Consider the following 20,381-nt stretch of genomic DNA (forward strand, 5'->3'; position numbering starts at 1 on the left):
TACCGGTAAGAGGTAGCGCTGTCCATGAAACTACAGGGAGAGGAAAACCAGAAGCTCCACCTCTGGACCCACTCAGACCTCACCCTCAACCTCTCGTCTTTTGTTTGGCTCTAATTTGTATCCTTTTGCCAGAACAAAACTGTAATCCTAAGTGTAGGGCTTTTCTGAGTTTTGTGAGTTGTTCTAGTGAATTACTGAACCTGGGGTGGGGGCGGGGGGTAGTGGGAACCCCTGAATTGATGAGGGTGGCCTGGGGAGCCCTGAACATGCAGCTGATGTCTGCAGGGAGGGCAGTCTACTGGAGGCCTGTGCCCTTAACCTGAAGTTTGGCCCAACTCCGGGTAGCTCCTAAATGAAAGCACATCTCCTAAATGAAAGCACAGCCACTGCAACAGAAATCCTTGGGAGCAGGTCCTTGAAATCTCTGCCACCTGAACAGCTGGAAACAAGGATCGGAAGTGGGCATTAACCCGCTTCAGTGCAGGTGGACCTTGCAGTGGCAGGTGGAGGCAGACACGTGGGCTGCAGAAGACTGAGGGGGCCTCCAGACTGACAAGCTCATGTAAGAAGACCATTCCCATCCCACTCGTTTCGGCACACACCCAAAAGAGGGAAAATGTGAGGAAAGAGAAAGGGCAGAGGACTCTATCAGAAAACTCATCCTGGACCCTCATTAAATTCCAGCTAGGAAAACACCTCCTGCCTCTCTAGTAGCCGGTGACCTCCGCTTAGTGTCAAACAGAAGCATTTCCTATTAAGCAACCGAATTCAACATGACCCAGGTGTTCCTCCTCATAAAATTTAACTTGCTTCTGCATCTAATCAAGTCATTAGATATAACCTTAAATTTGTAGAAAATCCAATTGAAGGAATAAGTATAGTGAGACCAGGAAGAAGCAATTAGACAAATGTAAATGATGTCTGTAGGAAAACTAGTTTTGGTCTCTTCAAAAAGTCAGTGTCATGAAAAAAAACAGTAGCAACAGGGCAACTGTGGTAGGATAAAAATAAATGTATGATTCATAACCAAATGCGTTCAGCGTTACTTGATTTGCATAAACCAGCAGAAAAGGACATTTGCGATTATTAGAGAAGTTTGAAGTTTTTAGATGATGTTGAAAATGTACTATTAATTATTGAGTTATGATAATGGTCTTGGGATTAGTAAGAAAATGTTTCAATTTTTCAGAGATGCATGTGGAAATATTTAGGGGTAAAATGTCATGAAGTCTATATTTACCTCCAAATACTTCAGATATATATTTACCTTGAAATGCTCCAGTGCTCATGTTTTGCAGTATTGACTTTGGAACCATGTAAATGTTTTGCATAATTATAAAAACAAAATTACATTTAAAAATGCTAAACAACTAAAATTGAAAATGAAATAAATGAACCCAACTGTAGGTCAGGTTGACATAGAAAAGGATTATTTTAAGTGACTTTTATGAAACCCAGTATTTTGACTGTAAATATTGGGTATTTGGACAAAAACCAACAAAGAAATTTTAAAATGAATTCAGTATTGCTACTAATAATATTGGTATTGTTACTTCAACAGCATTAACAAACATTCTATCTGTCTAAAATGCATACAATGCAATGCAAATAATTGCTAATGTAATCAAGAACTAAGATTTTTCAGCATGAGATAAATGGGATACAAAAATTAAAATCAAAGAAATAAAAACTCTGAAATCTTAAAAATTAATTGAAAACAATTTTTCAATTTCATTTTTCTCTTAAAAAGCTCATATTCCCTAGCTTTGTACTTTTAAAGAACTACAGGCACTGACAACACAGGGCAGTGAGCACTCTTGGTGTCCAGTTTAGGGGTCTCTTAATGCCATTTCCCATTAAAACGAACCAAGGCCCAGCAGGGTGCGGTGCCTCGTGCCTGTAATCCCAGCACTTTGGAAAGCTGAGGTAGGCAGATCACTTGAGGTCAGGAGTTCAAGACCAGCCTGGCTAACATGGTGAAACCCTGTCTACTAAAAATGCAAAAGAGGCTGGGTGCAGTGGCTCATGCCTGTAATCCTAGCAATTTGGGAGGCTAAGACAGGCAGATTACCTGAGGTCGGGAGTTTGAGACCAGCCTGGCCAACATGGGGAAACCCCATCTCTACTGAAAATACAAAAATTAGCCAGATGTGGTGGTGTGCGCCTGTAATCCCAGCTACTCTGGAGGCTGCAGCCTGGGCAACAGACTGAGAGACTCTGTCTCAAAAAAAAAAAAAAAGCAAAAGAATTAGGCAGGCATGGTGGTGAATGCCTATAACCCCAGCCACTCAGGAGGCTGAGGCAGGAGAATTGCTTGAACCCAGGAGGCGGAGGTCATGGTGAGCTGAGATCACACCACTGCACTCCAGCCTGGATGACAGAATGAGACTTGGTCTCAAAAGAAAGGAAAAGCAAAGGAAAAAGAAAAGAACCAAGGCCCCTGAAGAGACAGTGGATTCTACGTAGGAAATATACAAGATGGGCTAGAAGATCTTAAAGAAGGAAACCAACAGAGCCTACTGGGGTCATGTCCAAAGGACGTAAGAGCTAAGATAAAAGACTGTCACAGTTCAACAACAGGATCATTTCAGCCTTGAAAAGTATAACTGCAATGTAGTTAAACAGGTACAATATTAAAAGTCCACTAGTTTGAATAATACTGAAAATAAAACATATTACCTTGGGAGACTGCTAGGGCAACAATTCATTGTTTTGAAAATAGGTGAGTAATGGCAGTGAATCCAGTGTTTTGCCTAATTTTCCCACATAGTTTTTATTTGAAGGTGACCAAGCAAAAGAACTAATAAATGCAGAAAAATAATAGAATTAGAAAACAACGATTTTTCAACCATTAATTAAACAATGGCTCTGAAATGATTTATAACAGACGGGTTCACTGACAATCTGCACACACGAAGAGAGAGCAACAGGCATGAAGTGCACAGCATCACTGATGAAGTTTCTTTTGCCAAAAACGGAATCTGAGTCTGATCAAGTTTTTTTTGTTGTTGTTTTTGTTTTGTTTTTTTTTTTTGAGACGGAGTCTCACTCTCTCACTCTGTCGCCAGGCTTGAGTGCAGTGGAGCAATCTGAGCTCACTGAAACCTCTGCTTCCTGGGTTCAAGCGATTTCCCTGCCTCAGCCTCCCGAGTAGCTGGGACTACAGGCACGCGCTGCCATGCCCGGCTAATTTTTTGTATTTTAGTAGAGACGGGGTTTCACCATGTTGGCCAGGATGGTCTTGATCTCCTGACCTCGTGATCTGCCCACCCAAGAGTGCTGGGATTACAGGTGTGAGCCACCACACCCGGCCTCTGATGAAGTTTTTAGATCTAACTATTAATTTACAGAAAATGTTGGGGACAGTGGAATACTTAAGCAACATCATAGGATACAACTAGGCAATGCCAGACTGTATAGCAAGATCTACAGAACAAACAACCTTTTTTTTTTTTTTTTTTTTAACAAAGCCAAGAAAACAAAAAGGGGAAGGGAAAATTGTTAAAGACCGAGAGACCTAAGAGACACAGCAACCAGGTGCAGTGTGTAGGCCTTGTTTGGATCCTAAATAAAAATAAACCAACTATAAAAAAGAATTTATAGGAAAATCATAGAATTGGAATACTGATAATATTGGATACTATAAAAGAATTCTTCATGTTTAAGGTGTGATAAGAATGATTTCTTAGAGGCACATACTAATTATTGAGGAAGAAAGGGGGCCTTTGGGTTTGCTTTTTTAAAAAAAAAAAAAAAACAGAAAACAAAAAACAAAAAACACCATCTCTGTCGCCTGGCTAGAGTGCAGTGGTTCAAGCATAGCTCACTGTAATCTCAGACTCCTGGGCTCAAGCAATCTTCCTGCCTCAGCCTCCCTAGTAGCTAGGGCTACAGGTGTACACCACCACACCCAGCTAATTAAAAAAACTTATTTATGGAGATGGGGTTTGCTATGTTGTCCAGGCTGGTCTCCAGTTCCTGGCCTCAAGTGATCCTCCTGCCCCCGCTGGCTTCCCAAAGTGCTAGTATTACATGTAATCTTTTCTTGACCTTGGAAATGAATCTACCGCCATGCCCTGCCAGATTTGCTTTAAGTAATCAAGTGGGACAGAATGGGAGGACCAAATAAAACAGAATTGGCCATATACTGACAACAGTGCAAAATGGATAACAGATATACAGGGATGCATTCTACTATTCTTTCTCATTTTGTGTATATTTGTAATTATCCACAATAAAAGGTTTTTTTTTTCCAAAAATGTCTCAGAAAAATTAACTAAAAAAGATGAACACAAATACGTATGATAAAATTGTGAACTGTCAAATTCTAGGTGATGAGAATATGGATGCTTATACTTTCTAATGTTTGAAAATATTCGCAATAGTAAGCAGAGCTTTTTTTTTTTTTTCTTGAGATGGAGTCTCGGTTGCCCAGGCTGGACTGCAGTGGCGTGATCTTGGCTCACTGCAGCTTCTGCCTCCTGGGTTCAAGTGATTCTCCTGCCTCAGCCTCCTGAGTATCTGGGACTACAGGCATGTACCACCACACCTGGCTAATTTTTGTATTTTTAGTAGAGACAGGGTTTCCCCATGTTGCCAAGGCTGGTCTTGAACTCCTGACTTCAAGTGATCTGCCTGTCTCGGCCTCCACTCTGGTATAAGCCTTTTTTTGGTTTTGTTTTGTTTTGTTTTGTTTTTTTGAGACAGGGTCTTGCTTTGTTACCCAGGCTGGAATGCAATGGCACAATCTCAGCTCACTGCAGCCTTGACTTCCCTGGCTCAAGTGATCCTCCCCACTCAGCCTCCCCAGTAGCTGGGACTACAGACAAATGATACCAGATGCCTGGCTAATTTTTCTATTTTTTTGTAGAGATGGGGTTTCGCCATGTTGCCCAGGCTGGTCTCAAACTCTGCGGCTTACAGGTGTGAGCCACCCCACCTGGAGTTAGTAAGCAGAATTTTATTTTATTATTTTTTTTTGAGACGGAGTCTCACTCTGTCACTCAGGCTGGAGTAGAGTGGCACGATCTCAGTTCACTGCAACCTCCTCATCCCAGGCTCAAGCGATTCTCCCACCTCAGCCTCCCTAGTATCTGGGATTAGAGGCGTGCGCCATCATGCCCAGCTAATTTTTGTAAGTAAGCAGAATTTTAAAAGCACTTAAGCCAGGAGTATCCAATCTTTTGGCTTCCCTGGGCCACACTGGAAGAATTGTCTTGGGCCACACATAAAATACACTAATACAAATGATAGCTGAAGAGCTTAAAAAAAAAATTGCAAACAAATCTCATAATGTTTTAAGAAAGTTTACGAATTTGCTTTGGGCCACACTGAAAGCTGTCCTAGGCTGCATGTGGCCCACGGCCTGCAGCCCACAGGTTGGACAAGCTTGACTTAAACCCAGCCAGGATTCAGAGCTATGTCAGGCTACAGGGATTATGAAATGTGGCTACAGACACCTAATGCTGGCAATTACCAGTAATCTCCCCCCAAATTCAATGCAAATGACAAAATTCACCAAAAATGTTCACACATGAACTACTAAATTATGAAGGGAAAGAAAAAATAGGGACCTAGAGAAAAGGATTCCATCTGACTAAACAGTGAAAACATGTTTATTATACTTACTGCAACCCCATGGAAGCTCAAAAGTTTTATGATATGGAACTCTATTATATAGAGTTATAAATAAAGCAAGATAAAGCAGCTAACCTGCTTGCTACTCAGACACATTAACCAGGCTGTGACATCAGTAGCTGTTGCAAAACCACTGCTTATCGACCGAAATCCATAACCACAGCATAGTCTCATATCTTCCACGCCCACTGATAAGGATCTTTTTCATACCTGATGATGACGCACTGGTTCTCTCTGTCAATGATCATGTTTCTGTACATATTATCTGCAAGGGCATAGATATGTGGTGGGTTTTCATACTGTGCCTAGAAAAGCAAAAAATAATAATACATAAATAAAATAAAAATTAAAAAATAAAAACAAAATCATGGTCAGATAGGCAATACATTACATTTCTTTTCCTGAATTTGGAAATGAATCATGCACTATAGTTCCAATGCCTATAATTACATCTTAAAGGCTGCATGATACAAGAATTCATAAAATTTCCTAGGTCATCAAGGTTACACCCTCACAAAATTAAGACAGAATTTGGAAGGAGTCTCCCGTAGGCATATCCATGATTCAGCCTTCCGGATGTGCCCCGTGTCTTCAGACACTCCAACACCCCACCCTTCCACCCATACACACCTCTGCAGGTGACAGTCCATTTCTAAATGTTTCTGTAGACACTTGGGAAACAGGTCTTCGGAGAGGCCTGCCAAACACCTACATCTGACTTCTACCAGAATTCTAAATTCCTATGTAATTTTTTCTAAGAGGCCACGTTGTAGATTCTGGGGCCTCAGAGGGAATTAGGTGAGATTATCTATGGATCAGAAAAAATACTTAAATCTTTCCATAAGAAGAGGGCAAGAAGGTGTGGTTCTTTAAAGGGATAAGCTAGTTTGGCCAGTTTGTTTCATCTCTATTGGAAAAAAAAATCCTACCACACTAAGATATTCTCCTGGGTTTGTGATTTCAGCTTATGGGATATCTTAGCTATGCACAAATATCAAACTAAATACATTTTCCATGCTTAATAAATTATCAGGCTGACTTCAGCCCTGCTTTATACAATTTCTTGAAACCCACCTTCACCACAACCTCAAAAATTACTAAAAAGAGAAATATTTTGTTGAGTATATATGGAGAATGAACACTCCTAGCCTGTAATCACTCCAAGCTACTTGGTAGGCTGAGGCAGAAGAGTTGTTTAACCCCAGGACTTGGAGTCTAGTCTCCACACACACAAAAAAATTTAATTAGCTGGGTGTGGTAGCACATGCCTGCAGTCCTAGCTAATTGAGAGGCTGAGGTGGGAGGATAGCTTGAGTTCAGGAGTTGGAGGATGCAGTGAGCTATAATTGTGGGAATAATACCGTCCAAGCTGCAAATCTCACAGTGTAAATGACGGATGGGAAAGCAATTTGAAAAGATAGAGTGATATACAAAGGTGAAGCTTAACTTACTTAATCCATCTTTGGATTAATTTACTTAATCCATTTTATTGTGCAGTGACTTACTGTAGAAAAGGGGGCCTGGCTGAGAAGTTGCTGCTCACTGCCATGCTCTGGAAGATGAGAGTTTGGTGGGGAGGGGTTAGGATGAGGGGGCTTTGTATCCGATACCCAGTGTTCTTCCCATGCTGTAGGCAGGGGGCTCATAGGGGGAGCTACCCAGTGAGGGCTGCAAGCTATGCCTAGGACTGGTCACCTAAAGAACCCTATGCAGGAACCAGAATATATGCTCTCTGCCTTAACCTTATGGTCAGGAGTGGATACCTGGATAGGACCTCAGGATATGGTTTTAAATGGACTTCTTGTCCACACTAGGATTGTGCAGGATTATTATAATTATTATTTTAATTTAACAGAGTTTAACTGAGCAAAGAATGATTCGTGAATAAGGCCACCCTGGAACAAGAATAGATTCAGAGAGCCTCCAGTGCTACCATATGCCGTAAGATTTTTGGGCAGAAAAAGGAAAGTGATATACAGAAAATGGAAGTGAGGGCCAGCCCTGGCTCAGGCCTGTAATCTCAGCACTTTGGGAGGCTGAGGTGGGAGGATCACTTGAGGTCAGGAGTCTGAGACCAGTCTGGCCAACATGGCAAAACCCAGTATCTATTAAAAATACAAAAATTAGCCAGGCGTGTTGGCACATGCCTGTAATCCCAGCTACTCAGGAGGCTGAGGCAGGAGAATTGCTTGAACCCAGGAGGTAGAGGTTGCAGCGAGCTGAGATTGCACTACTGCACTCCAGTCTGGTGACAGAGCGAGACTCCGTCTCAAAACAAAACAAACAAAATATATATCTAGAAAATGGAAGTGAGGAACAGAAACAGCCAGATTAGTTACAGTTTAGTTTAGAGTTTGCCTTATTTGAACACAGTTTGAATAGTTGGCCACCTTTGATTGGCCAAAACTCAGTGACTGGCAGAAGAGTAGGTTATAGTTTGTTTACACATCTAGTTAGGCTACAGTTCACTGTGTACAGAGAAACATTTAGGGCTGGGTGCGATGGCTAATGCCTGTAATCCCAGCACTTTTGGAGGCAAGGCCAGAGGATCACTTGAACCCAGCAGTTCCAGATCAACCTGGGCAACATAGTGAGACCTCCTCTCTACAAAAAAGAAACAAAATTAGCTGGACATGGTGGTGTGTGCCTGTAGTCCCAGCTATTTGCATGGGAAGCTGAGGTCGGGGGATCACTTGAGTCCTGGAGGTGGAGGTTGCTGTGAGCCAAGATCACAGCACTGCACTTCAGCATGGGTGACAGAGTGAGACCTTGTTTCAAAAGAAAAAAGAAAAGAAGAAAACATTTAGACCGAACTTAAAATATGTAAGGAGGCAGCTTTAGGCTAAACTTAATTTAACAATTCTCCTCTCTTGTTTTTTTTTTTGTTTTTGTTTTTAAATAGAGACAGGGTCTCACCATGTTGCCCAGGCTGGTCTTGAACTCCAGGGCTCAAGTGATCCTCCCACCTTGGCCTCCCAATCTGCTGGGATTATAGGCATGAGCCACCACGCCCAGTCCAATTTCCCTCTTTTGGTCATTCTCTCAGTTTTGAGATACTGACCAAAACTTTAGGCACTGATGTCACTCTGTCACCATTGTAAAAATGTACTTATTTGTTCTCAAATATCATTGAGAAATAGCAGAACAGTGGGGTTTGTAAGATTGGAACAAAGACTTTTGGTTACTTTTTGTAAGGGTTAGAGTAGAGCGGACCTCCTCCTGCTGGCATCTCCTGGTCTGTTTCTTTAAAGTTTCGATTATGTCACATGTAACATGAGTGACTCCACGTTGGTTTGGTTTGGTCTGGTCTGTCAGGGGCTAGTGCATGAGATCAGTCCAAAACAATGGACTCTCATAATTTTGTTTAAAAATTCCCCTCTTTAGGTCAGGTTCTCACTTAGGTGAGAGTGTCACCAAAACTTAGGCCTTAGCACCCCTCTCAGTTACCATCATTTTGGGTTTCTGGTCTCAAGTGCACAAACATCATTAATGACTCTTTGGAAATGAGAAAGTAGAGGACTGTAAGAAAGACAAGAAGATGGAAAATGGAAGGAAATGGAGTGGAAAGCAAGCTATGGGCAATGGGGGAAAGTCACTGCCCAGTAAGGCTTCAACGCTGCTGAACTGTCATACTTGACCTTTGCATGTCACTCTGTATTTTCCAAACTGGTTTCCTATCTGTGGTCTTATTGAACCTCTCAGCTATCTGTGAGAAAACTACAGAGTGGGCATTTCCTTTACCTCATTCTTCCCTCCCCTGAGACTCTCAAAGTCATTAGGACCTGACTTCAACTCCTAGCTCCACCACACAGTAGATTTTAGTACTTCACCTCTCTGAGCCTCAGTTTCCTCATCTGTGAGATGGAGATAGATGTTATGACACAGCCAGCATCCAGGGCTGTTTTATTATTGCTGCAAGTATAACATAGTACATGGCACTCAGTAAATACCTGTTTACAATAATCTGTTACCATTAGCAGTAAAATTGAGCATATTTTTTAGAAATTCTACATTTCCTTAAAGAACACTTCAAAAGATAAATGGTCTAAAAGGGACGTGTATACAGCAACCCTTTTCAGAAAACTGGAGAGAAACACACATGCACAGCACTTCCATCTACAGCGCCTTGGCTGTCATTGAGGACGCCAAGCCAGCTCTGTGCGCCTGCCGATCAGGGCACTAGGGCAGGGCCAGCCTCTGCTGACAGTGTTTCCCTTGTGCTGGGCTCCCATAAAGGCAGCATTATCAAAGGTCTTTCGCGTGGCAGCCTCCTTCGGCTCCAGCTACCAGCACCATTCATCTGGCAACAATGGGGTGGGCTCTTACTCTGGGTAAATTGCCTTCCACTTCAACTGATGAATTTGTGTGGGCTCTCTTTTGTTTGCTTTTTAGGGGTCAGGATTAATGAATACTCTTGTGCTTCTGCTGCAGAGGGAAGGAAAACGAAAGGAAAAAGATGCAGAGATGGGGAGGCCTGGGGAAGTGATGAACCAGAGAATAAAATATATTCAGGAGAATTACAGCTTCCATTTTTACTATACAACTGAAATGGCTATGGAGCTGATTATGAATAGGAACCAGGGTCAAATTCATAAATGAAGTAATACAAGATTCATTTTTCATGTTCAAGTCATAGTCATAGTTTAACAATAGTTCTGATTCTGCAAATCAGTACCCATTGCTCTATTTTTTTACCCATAACTGATTTTTATTCCTTAGATTTTTGTGGCATATGTGGAAGCAGGAAGATCCCTAAGCTGTAGGTCCTACATCCCATTTAACTAATTTTCTATGCAAATAAGGCTCAAATATTAGACAGTCCTAAGCTTTTTTGAGCTCTGCTCTAAAAAGCAGATCATTGGCCAGGCGTGGTGGCTCACTAGCACTTTGGGAGGCTGAGGCAGGTGGATCACCTGAGGTCAGGAGTTCAAGACTAGCCTGACCAACATGGTGAAACACCGTCTCTACTAAAAATACAAAATTAGGCAGGTGTGGTGGCGCGTGCCTGTAATTTCCTGCCTCGGTAGGCTGAGGCAGGAGAACTGTTTGAACTCGGAAGGTGGAGGTTGCAGTGAGCGGAGATCATGCCATTGCACTCCAGCTTGGGCAACAAGAGCAAAATTTTGTCTCAAAAATAAAAATAAAAATAAAATAATAAAAATTTAAAAATAAAAATAAAAAGCGGATCATTAAAAATCAAACAATGTCACTTAAGTTTCTCCAATAAAAAATTCATAATAGAAAAGTGCAAAGGTACTGCTAACTTCAAGAAAAACCATGTCTGCATCATAAAAGCCCTAAATAAGGCAGTAATTTATGTGACACGTAACTTACCGCTCCTTGGTACATTTCAATTTCCTTTTCCCCAAAATATGGCATCTGCTTGAAAGGGTTGACTGAGATTAATACAGATCCTATATATGTCTGAATTTAACTCAGTTAAGGTCCATCATTCATCTTCATAGCTACACATTTTTCAAATTAAGTAACCAGATGTTATCAAGAATTCATAATGACTGTCCAAGTGGAAAGCTTATGTACTTGTTTTCTAAAAGATTACAAGTAAAGACGAAAGCAATCATCCAACTAGCACAGGCTTTGTTCCTCCTAAGGAAGAGTAATAAATTTGATTACCAAGGTGCTACAAAATGAAATTATTATTTTAAATGAACTAAAGCACATTCTTTCAAGATGGGTGACATGTACAGCAAGGAGAAAAGAAAACAAAGCAAAAATGGCCAAGGAGTGAAAAAAGCAGTTATCAGTCCTTCCCTCAAATGATACGCATTTTTTCCTCTGAACTTTTGTATCTGTTAGGTACACTAAAAACATATTCATCAGCCAGGCATGGTGGCTCATGCCTGTAATCCCAGCACTTTGGGAGGCTGAGGTGGGCAGATCATTTGAGGTCAGGAGCTTGAGACCAGCCTGGCTGACATGGTGAAACCCCGTCTCTACTAAAAATACACAAATTAGCCAGGTGTGGTGGCACACGCCTGTAGTCCCTGCTACTGTACTCAGGAGGCTGAGGCAGGAGAATTGCTTGAACCCATGAGGCAGAGGTTGCAGTGAAACAAGATCGTATCATTGCGCTCCAGCCTGGGCAACATAGTGAGACTCTGTCTCCAAAAAAAAAAAAAAAAATCAAAAACATTAGCCGGGCATGGGGACATGTGCCTGCAGTCCCAGCTACTTGGGAAGCTGAGGCAGGAGGACTGACTGAGGCCAGGAGGCGGAGGTTGCAGTGAGCCCACATCAGAGGTTGCAGTGAGCCCACATCAGAGGTTACAGCAAGCCAAGATCACGTCACCGCATTCCAGCCTGGGTGACAGAGACAGACCTTGTCTCAAAATAACAGTAATAATCATAAATAAGGTAGTTTTCAGAGAAGAAAATTATAAACCCACCTACATCAGGTTTAGGGAAAGAAGGTATTATTTCTGCTTGGGGAATACAAGATGGCCTCTCAGAGAGGCTATGCTTATGCTTGGCCTTAAAAATTTTACACAACACATTTTAATATACCAAAATAAATGAAGACTTATGATCACATGAAAAATATTTCCACTTATTCATTCAACAATCAACTAATTTGAATTGAGTGCTTACTTAACTTGCCAGGTACTGTTTTAGATGCTCGGGATATGACAGTGAACAAAATAAACGAATATATATAACTTCTTGACTTCATGGAGAAAAAAAAATCTAAACAACACACACACACAGAGACATTCAAAACTGTTTCTTTTAATGATCAATTTCAAGGTGTTTAGAAATTTTACAAATAAATTGTTAAACAGAAAGTTATTTATAAACATATAGTTTTAGATAAAGACTTAAAACTATGAGATTTCCTCCCACAGGGGGATATTTTTATATTTACACATTAAGACCTGTGTACCATGAAAACCAGCCCAGGTGTTCAGTCAGATTGGCTGGTGCTGATGGAGATAAAATAGGACCTTACCTGATAGTCTCACTATACTTAAATGAAATAATTATAAAACGCTCAGCACTGTGAGCACAGCACATAGTAGTGGCTTTTCCTTAATTAATATCCTCTAAGGCACATGTTTTATCATTTAATATCTGAAATCATGATGCATGTTTCAAGTGTGGCTTAACACGCCAGGCGCTGTTTTAGAGACAATCGTTTGTTAGTTTCTATTAGATACAGTGTTATTATTATTGAATACAAATCAATGTGAGATGGATCATATAATCATATAATTTTTTTAAGATAATATTTTAGATTATTGTATATATACAAAGGTAAGCATGCAGAATGACATGATTGTGATTTTACTTCTCTTTGTCACTGACCAGAAAGATCTTCAGACTTGAAGGGTTGAACATGAATTGCTATCAGGGAAGATGAGGTGGTTTTAAGACCACTTCAGCGGTGCCCAGTTCTGGTCTAAGGACAGGCCATAGTGCTAAGAGAAAATGCTGATGAGACAGTAAGCCATAAATGAAAATTACTGAAGAGTTATGGAAGCAGGGCCATGGAAAATGTATTCCCAATTGCCAAAGTCAGATGAGGCCAATGATAGATTAGTGAAAATTTAGGACACATACATGTACTGTTAAAATTATCAAGCAGGTAAGATGTCCATGATGCCATAGCCAAGACTCAATAAGGGGTGATAAAATTAATTAAACACATATACATTTACATCTTAGCACCAAATAACAACCTATTTGACTTCAGGTTGACTATCCCTTATCCAAAATGCTTTTTGCAAATTGTGCATTTTTTCATATTTTGGAACGTTTGCATTACACTCACCACCAGCTCAGCATCCCTAACCCAAAAATCCAAAATTGAAATGCTCTGAAGAACATCATGTTGATTATCAAAATATTTCAAACTTTGCAGCATTTCAAACTTGGAATTTTCAGATTAAGGATATGCAACCTGTATAGGGAAACTGAGGCATGGAGAAATTTTAAAAGTTGCTTAAGGTCACACACTATAAGTGACAGAGCTATGATTCAAACTCAGGCAGTCTGGATCCCACGCCCATACTCTTAATCAAAAGCTAGAATGTCTAAGATAAGGAGGTACTGTTGTGTTAATATGATTATTGGTAGCCCGATTTAGCAAATAAAAACACAGAAAACTAGTTAAATTGGAAAGGCATTCAAAGAAGAATTTTTTAAAGTATGTCCCAAATAAGGATGTTCCCCAGTAATATTTGGTACATAAACTTATAGTAAAAAGTAACTTGTTGTTTATCTGAAATTCAAACTTAACCAGCAGTCCTGAATTTTATCTGGCAACCCTAAATTGACAGCCTCTTCTAGCTTAGATTCTGTGATGCTTTGCATACTCGAAAACTTACTTCCCTTAGGTGGATTTTTAAAGTATCTTTTCTAATTGGTAAAGACCTATCCAAAATTGAATGAACGAGCAGGGTGTGGTGGCTCCAGCCTGTAGTCCTAGCACTTTGGGAGGATAAGGTGGGTGGATCCCTTGAGCTCAGGAGTTCGAAACCAGCCTGGACAATCTAGTGAGACCTCATCTCTACAAAAAATTTTTTAAAAATTAGCCAGGCATGTTGGTTGGTACGTGCCTGTAGTTCCTGCTGAGGTGGGAGGATTGCTTAAGCCAAGCAGGTCGAGGTTGCAGTGACCCATGATCATGCCACTGCACTCCAGCCTGGGCAACAGAGCCAGACCCTGACTCCCAAAAAAGAAAACAAACAAACAATTAATGAATGAAGTAATAATGATTCTTATGGTAAACCCAATTTTAAAGAAATACAGCACTGCTAGAACCATCTTCACTTCAGAAGAGGAAGATGTTTATTTCATGTCTACATCCGTCCCCAGGGAAAAACAAACAGGCAAATAAGCTCTTTCCATGGAGGAGGGTACTCCTTCCCTTAGTTGTAAAGGGAATGTGGTTACTGCCGCCTCGTCCTAGACAAACTGATCACTGCACACAAAGAATAAAGGGCTGCCCTCAGGACAACAGACAAAGGTACCACCTCCCTACCAATCCCTTGGTTACTCAATAAATATGAATTCAGTTGCATATGAACTCCTAAAGTAACCAACATTTTAAAAACTGTTAATCTGCTATATAAAGAGATATCTCATTAAGTCTTGATTTTTCACCATGTAGATTACATAAATTCTGATTAGGGCCTGGTTAAGGAGATATTCAAGAAAAAAACAAAAACAAAAATTTATTTTGGACTATTCTAGGCCAATTCTGAATCAATGACTCAGGTCAGAACGAAATGAAGAGGGAAATTTGTACCTGCTCCCTAAATTTCTCAGTAGGGTTCTTGGGGATAATACTATTTGGGAAGATACCTAAAAAATAAAGTTTGGTTTAAAATGGCTGTTTCTGGTTGGCTGCTATAATCACAACACTGTGGGAGGACAAGTGGGATGACTGCTTGAGTCCAGGAGTTCGAGACCAGCCTGGGCAATATACTGAGACCCCATCTCTTAAAAAAAAAAAAAAAAATTGCCAGGCATGGTGGTCTTCACATGTAGTCCCAGCTACTTGGGAGGCTGGGGTGAGAGGATCACTTAGGCCTGGGAAGGCAAGGCTGCAGCAAGCTGTGATCATGCCATTGCTCTCCAGCCTTGGCGACAGAGCAAATAAAATAAAAAAATTAAAAAAAAAGTCTCAAAAAATAAAATGGCTGTTTCTACAGAAAAACTAAGGAGAATTGATTTAAAGAAAATAAACATATTGTAGTTATTTCCGGTGAGAGTTTAGAATATTGTTTATCTAAACAATTCTCACCTTTTCCACCTTACTATGTCTGCAGAGGCCTTAGCTATTTTCCAGAGACCTGTGCTCTCCTGCTGGTTTGGGAACTCCAGGTAATTCCAACAATGCTCACTCCCACTCCTATTGCATAATTCAGGTGTGCCTCTGGGAAAAGCCATTTGGATCATTGTCTTACCCACATAATCCTTGGTGGTGAAGGTGTGGCCTAAGGTTAATTTTCAAACTGCATAAAGATATGAAGCTATGATACCAAAAAACAGGAGGAAAAAAAATGCCAATTATTTAAAAGACTCTGGGAGACAGAAGAAACCCAAGATATCTTTAACTGATGGGTTCCCAAATGCCTGTCCATGGATCTTGACCTGCAGCAAGAATGACAAAAAAAACAAACAATGCACTGAATTTTTCATAAAGCTTAATTTATTCAAAATAAAGAAACTGTCGTTTATTCTTAGATTATGTCCTTCCTACGTTTTTGGTGTAAAAATATTCTTTCTTTTTTGAAATGTGATGGTAGTACAACTTTCAAATTTTGTTTTTCTTTTTTTTTTTGAGACGGAGTCTCCCTCTGTCACCCGGATGGAGTGCAGTGGTGTGATCTCGGCTCACCGCAAGCTCCGCCTCCCAGGTTCACACCATTCTCCTGCCTCAGCCTCCGGAGTAACTGGGACTACAGGCACCCGCCACCACGCCTGGCTAATTTTTTACATTTTTAGTAGAGACGGGGTTTCACCTTGTTAGCCAGGATGATCTCGATCTCCTGACCTTGTGATCCGCCCACCTCGGCCTCCCAAAGTGCTGGGATTACAGGCATGAGCCACTGTGCCCAGCCTCAAATGTTTGTTTTTAACAGTCTTATTAGGCAATGCTAAGAATTGAACTTTTAAAATCTTTTTTTTTTTTTTTTGAGACGGAGTCTTGCTCTGTCACCAGGCTGGAGTGCAGTGGTGCAATCTTGGTTCACTGCAACCTCCACCTCCCGGGTTCAAGCAATTCTCCTGCCTCAGCCTCCCGAGTAGCTGGGACTACAGGCATGCGCCAGGACACCCAGCTAATTTTTGTATTTTTAGTAGAGACGGGGTTTCACCATGTTGGCCAAGATGGTCTCAATCTCCTGACCTCATGATCCACCTGCCTCAGCCTCCCAAAGTGCTGGGATTACAGGCATGAGCCACTGTGCCCAGCCGGTTAAAATCTATTTGAATAGTCAGTGAATTTCCCAAAACCACCTACGCTGGTCAAGTGGACTTCCCTGGGTTCATCCCTGAGGTGGCACAGGGAGGTGAGTTGACTTCCCCAGAGTCACGTGGAGAATGGGTGGGCTGGAACTCGAGGCTTTGGCTCCAGCCTGGCATCTGTCTTGCTATATAGCACGCTGCCCCTCCAGTGAACTGGATGCCAAGGGCCAGACCTCACTCGGAACAACTACACTGCTTTGAAATCTAGTGGGTCTGGCACGAAAGTCTGGACTCCTAATTCAAGGATTAAAAATGCCAAACACACTTGAGTGCGGTCTTTGAGTAAAAACAAGTTTGGAGAAAGTTGGACCTAATGAGCACAGAGTGCTTTGCACAGGAACTCTTTTCGTCAGCCAAGTGGTCAGAAGTGCTCTCTCCCCACGCACAATAGAGAACCCTGTAATGTTTTCCTCATAGATCTTACAATGTAATTGTAAAAAGTGTGGCAACATTGATGACAAACAGATGGCAAATTAAACCTTGTCATAGGACAAATAACTAAAAAATATGGAGTTTTATTGGTAAACAATGCAGCATTTTCTAAGTGGATTTTTTTTTCCTAATGTAGAAGAAATGTGCATTCAGCCTGAATGCATTAACAATCGATCGCCCCAAATGCTGACTTTCAATACAAGACAATGTGCAGGAATTAGATATAGAAGGGATAAAGTGAGCAATTTTATAACTCAATGCAAAATCAAGTCTCTTCTCGTCTTAACAATTAAACATAGGAGAGGAAAAAACCCAACTCTTACTTACAGTAATGCCATTCTATTATAATATTCCCTTAACATTGAAGTGTTAAAGGATGCTTTTATCACTTAGCAGAGGAAGATTTGCAGCAGAGCCCCTGTATTATTTCACAAACATCCATCAAGCTTCCTCAAAGCTGAAAGCTACTCTGTGCTAATGATAGAAAGCACATTTATGCCGGGCTTCCCATATATTGAGTGGGTAGAGATTTCTAAAACATAAAGTCATTAGTGGTCAAGTAACTCATTTCCTTGGTAGAACACACGATTAGTCAGTCATCGATTCAAAGACATTAATTCAAAGGCGCATAAACAGCCCTCTCTGTGTGAGTCATTTAAAAATTCTGTTGTCTGAATTTAAAAAGCAAGTCTTAACAGTCAACAAATTGTCAATGAATACTTAATACAATGCACCATGCCAAAAATTATGCAGGAAACCAAGAAATACATGAGGCAGGATGATGCCATTTTTGTTAAAATTAACAAGAAAGCACGCACATATGCATGGCCATATGTGGTTAAACTGAAAGCTCTACACCAAGAGATTAATAAGAACTAACCTTTGGTGATCGGTTCTGGGTGATTTCGCTATTTTCCTTTTTGCTTGACTACATGGTATGAGCCATGTTACATGAACCTATATTGCTTTAAAGGGTTTTTATATGTTACTTTTTGAAGAAGATATACAAGACATAGTCCCTGCTTCTGGTGTTTTGGGAGTAAACAATCGTGATGGGAAGGAGCGAGGCTGCCTGGAGTTAGGAGGGACTGACTACGGACATCATTTGTTTCTTTTTATACCCAGCTTATCAAAAAACCCTATTTCCATCTTTACAATGCAGTAAGTTCAGCCCGCATTCCAAGAACATTTCAAAATATAATTTGTACAACTACTACATTCAGTGGAAATGAAGGCTTCTATGGGCTTATCAATCCTCCATTTATAACGGTTTCTGTGGCAAAATGCATTTTAATTTCCAATAAACAAGTTTACAGTTGAATTTTTGGAAAATAACTCGGAAATATGGGAAGCACTTACATACCTGCCCTAGTGCGTGGTAATAATGACTCATACTTACTGTTTACTTGCTGCATTCTTTATTTCGTTTCACCCTACAACAGCCTTACGTGGGAGATTTTATTATCACTCCCATTTTACAGGTATGGAAACCAAGGCACAGAGGTCACAAAACATTACGGTCACCAAATCTATGCAGAGCAAGGTTTGAAGCCAGACAGTCCAGATCCACATCCTGCCACCCAGCTCCTCCTAATAAATTATCTGCCAGTTTTCATGTGCTGTGGATGCTGCACATAAAAGTGACTAACATTTTTTGACAGTGATAAGTCCAGATAAAGTAAGCATATTTCAGTATTTTGAGCAAATAAAATAAAAACCTGCAACTGAACATAACTGCTTTTGTACAATTCAATTAAATGAAGCTGCCGGGCACGGCGGCTCCCGCCTGTAATCCCAGCACTTTGGGAGGCCGAGGTGGACGGATCATGAGGTGAAGAGATTGAGACCATCCTGGCCAACATGGTGAAACCCCATCTCTACTAAAATTACAAAAATTAGCTGGGCGTGGTGGCACACGCCTGTAGTCCCAGCTACTCGGGAGGCTGAGGAAGGGGTGAATCTGGGAGGCGAAGGTTGCAGTGAGCTAAGATTGCGTCAACTGCACTTCAGCCTGGCGAGAGAGCAAGACTCCATCTCAAAAAAAAAAAAAAAAGAAGCCCTGCACAGGTATCTGGAGCAGAAGTCAGCAATTTTTTTTCTGCAAACGGCCAGAAAGTAAATATTTGAGACTTTGCAGAGAGTCTGTTACAACTACTTAGCTCTGCCACCATAATGTGAAAACAACCCTAGACAATAACTAAACAAATGAGCATGGCTATGTTCCAACAAAACTGCTGTCCAAAAAATGGTGGTGAGTAAGATTTTGTCTGTCAGCCATAGGTCGCCACCCTGATCCAGAAGTTATATAAGTAAATAATAATGTAATGTATATTTCAAAATTGCTGAGTATAGATTTTAAATGTTTACACCACACACCGTAAGTATGTGAAGTGATGGCTCGCTGCAATCTCTGCTTCCCAAACTTAAGCAATTCTCCTGCCTCAACCTCCCAAGTAACTGGGATTACAAGGCATACGCCACCATACCCCACTAATTTTGCATTTTTAGTAGAGACAGGGTTTCACCATGTTGGCCAGCCTGGTCTCAAACTCCTGACCTCAAGTGATCCACCAGCCTCTGCCTCCCAAAGTGCTGTAAAAAGAAATGTTTTAAAAAATGATGCAATTATAAGGTAGCCAATAAATCCAACTATATCTGTTAATCCTTGAGAACAGAGGTTCAGAGGTTTAACTGCAGATATTGGTAAAATTCCCTTATAGTAAATAAGAAACAGCAGAGTACTGGTCAGAATGGTCCAAATGCCTTGGAATAATGCTGTTAATTATTTAATAGTATTGTTTGCTGAATACCTGATAAGTTGAACCCCACCCCCCACAACTTACCAGTGATGGGATAGGCAGCCCCTGCAAAAGTTATTACTGCAAAGGTTCCAGTGCTTTTAGCTAATAGTCAAACAACCAGTTTAAGTAATCATAATAAGCCACTGCTGTGAAAACTATTCTTCCCCAAGCTTTTTGGGTAAAAATCTAAGATGTATATTACATCAGTAGCAAAGACTCCACTTTTTAATAAGTCATCCATGATACCATACTTTCAGAAGGCACCATTGGCATCAAAGTTAAACTTTTTGGTACTGTAATACAGATTTCACACAGAGTTTTGCATGTCCATGACTAACTCTCACAATAGTTCCACCAGTATATCTTTACATAGCTGCATCAAACAAAACTCCTGAATCCTATAGGAACTTAAGCAAATATCACAGTTCCCTGTTGATAATGAAGTCAACCCATATTTGAATCAAATTTCCATTCTGCATTTTTTAAAGCCCCATAAAAAACGGCATCTGGCAAGCTAAA

At 40.7% G+C, this 20,381-nt stretch overlaps 1 protein-coding gene across 1 annotated transcript in view; it reads right to left on the minus strand.

The window, feature by feature from the left end:
• MYO1E (myosin IE) overlaps nucleotides 1–20,381 on the minus strand; it is a 233,980-nt gene that overhangs the window by 117,567 nt on the left and 96,032 nt on the right. The window contains exons 3-4 of the mRNA XM_024232358.3: nucleotides 10,972–11,061; nucleotides 5,848–5,942 (exon numbers count right to left, since the gene is read on the minus strand). Of these exons, the coding sequence (XP_024088126.1) occupies nucleotides 5,848–5,942; nucleotides 10,972–11,061 (185 nt within the window). The remainder of the gene's footprint in view (nucleotides 1–5,847; nucleotides 5,943–10,971; nucleotides 11,062–20,381) is intronic.

The sequence above is a fragment of the Pongo abelii genome, chromosome 16 (genome assembly GCF_028885655.2).
Source record: "Pongo abelii isolate AG06213 chromosome 16, NHGRI_mPonAbe1-v2.0_pri, whole genome shotgun sequence".
Lineage (NCBI taxonomy): Eukaryota > Metazoa > Chordata > Mammalia > Primates > Hominidae > Pongo > Pongo abelii.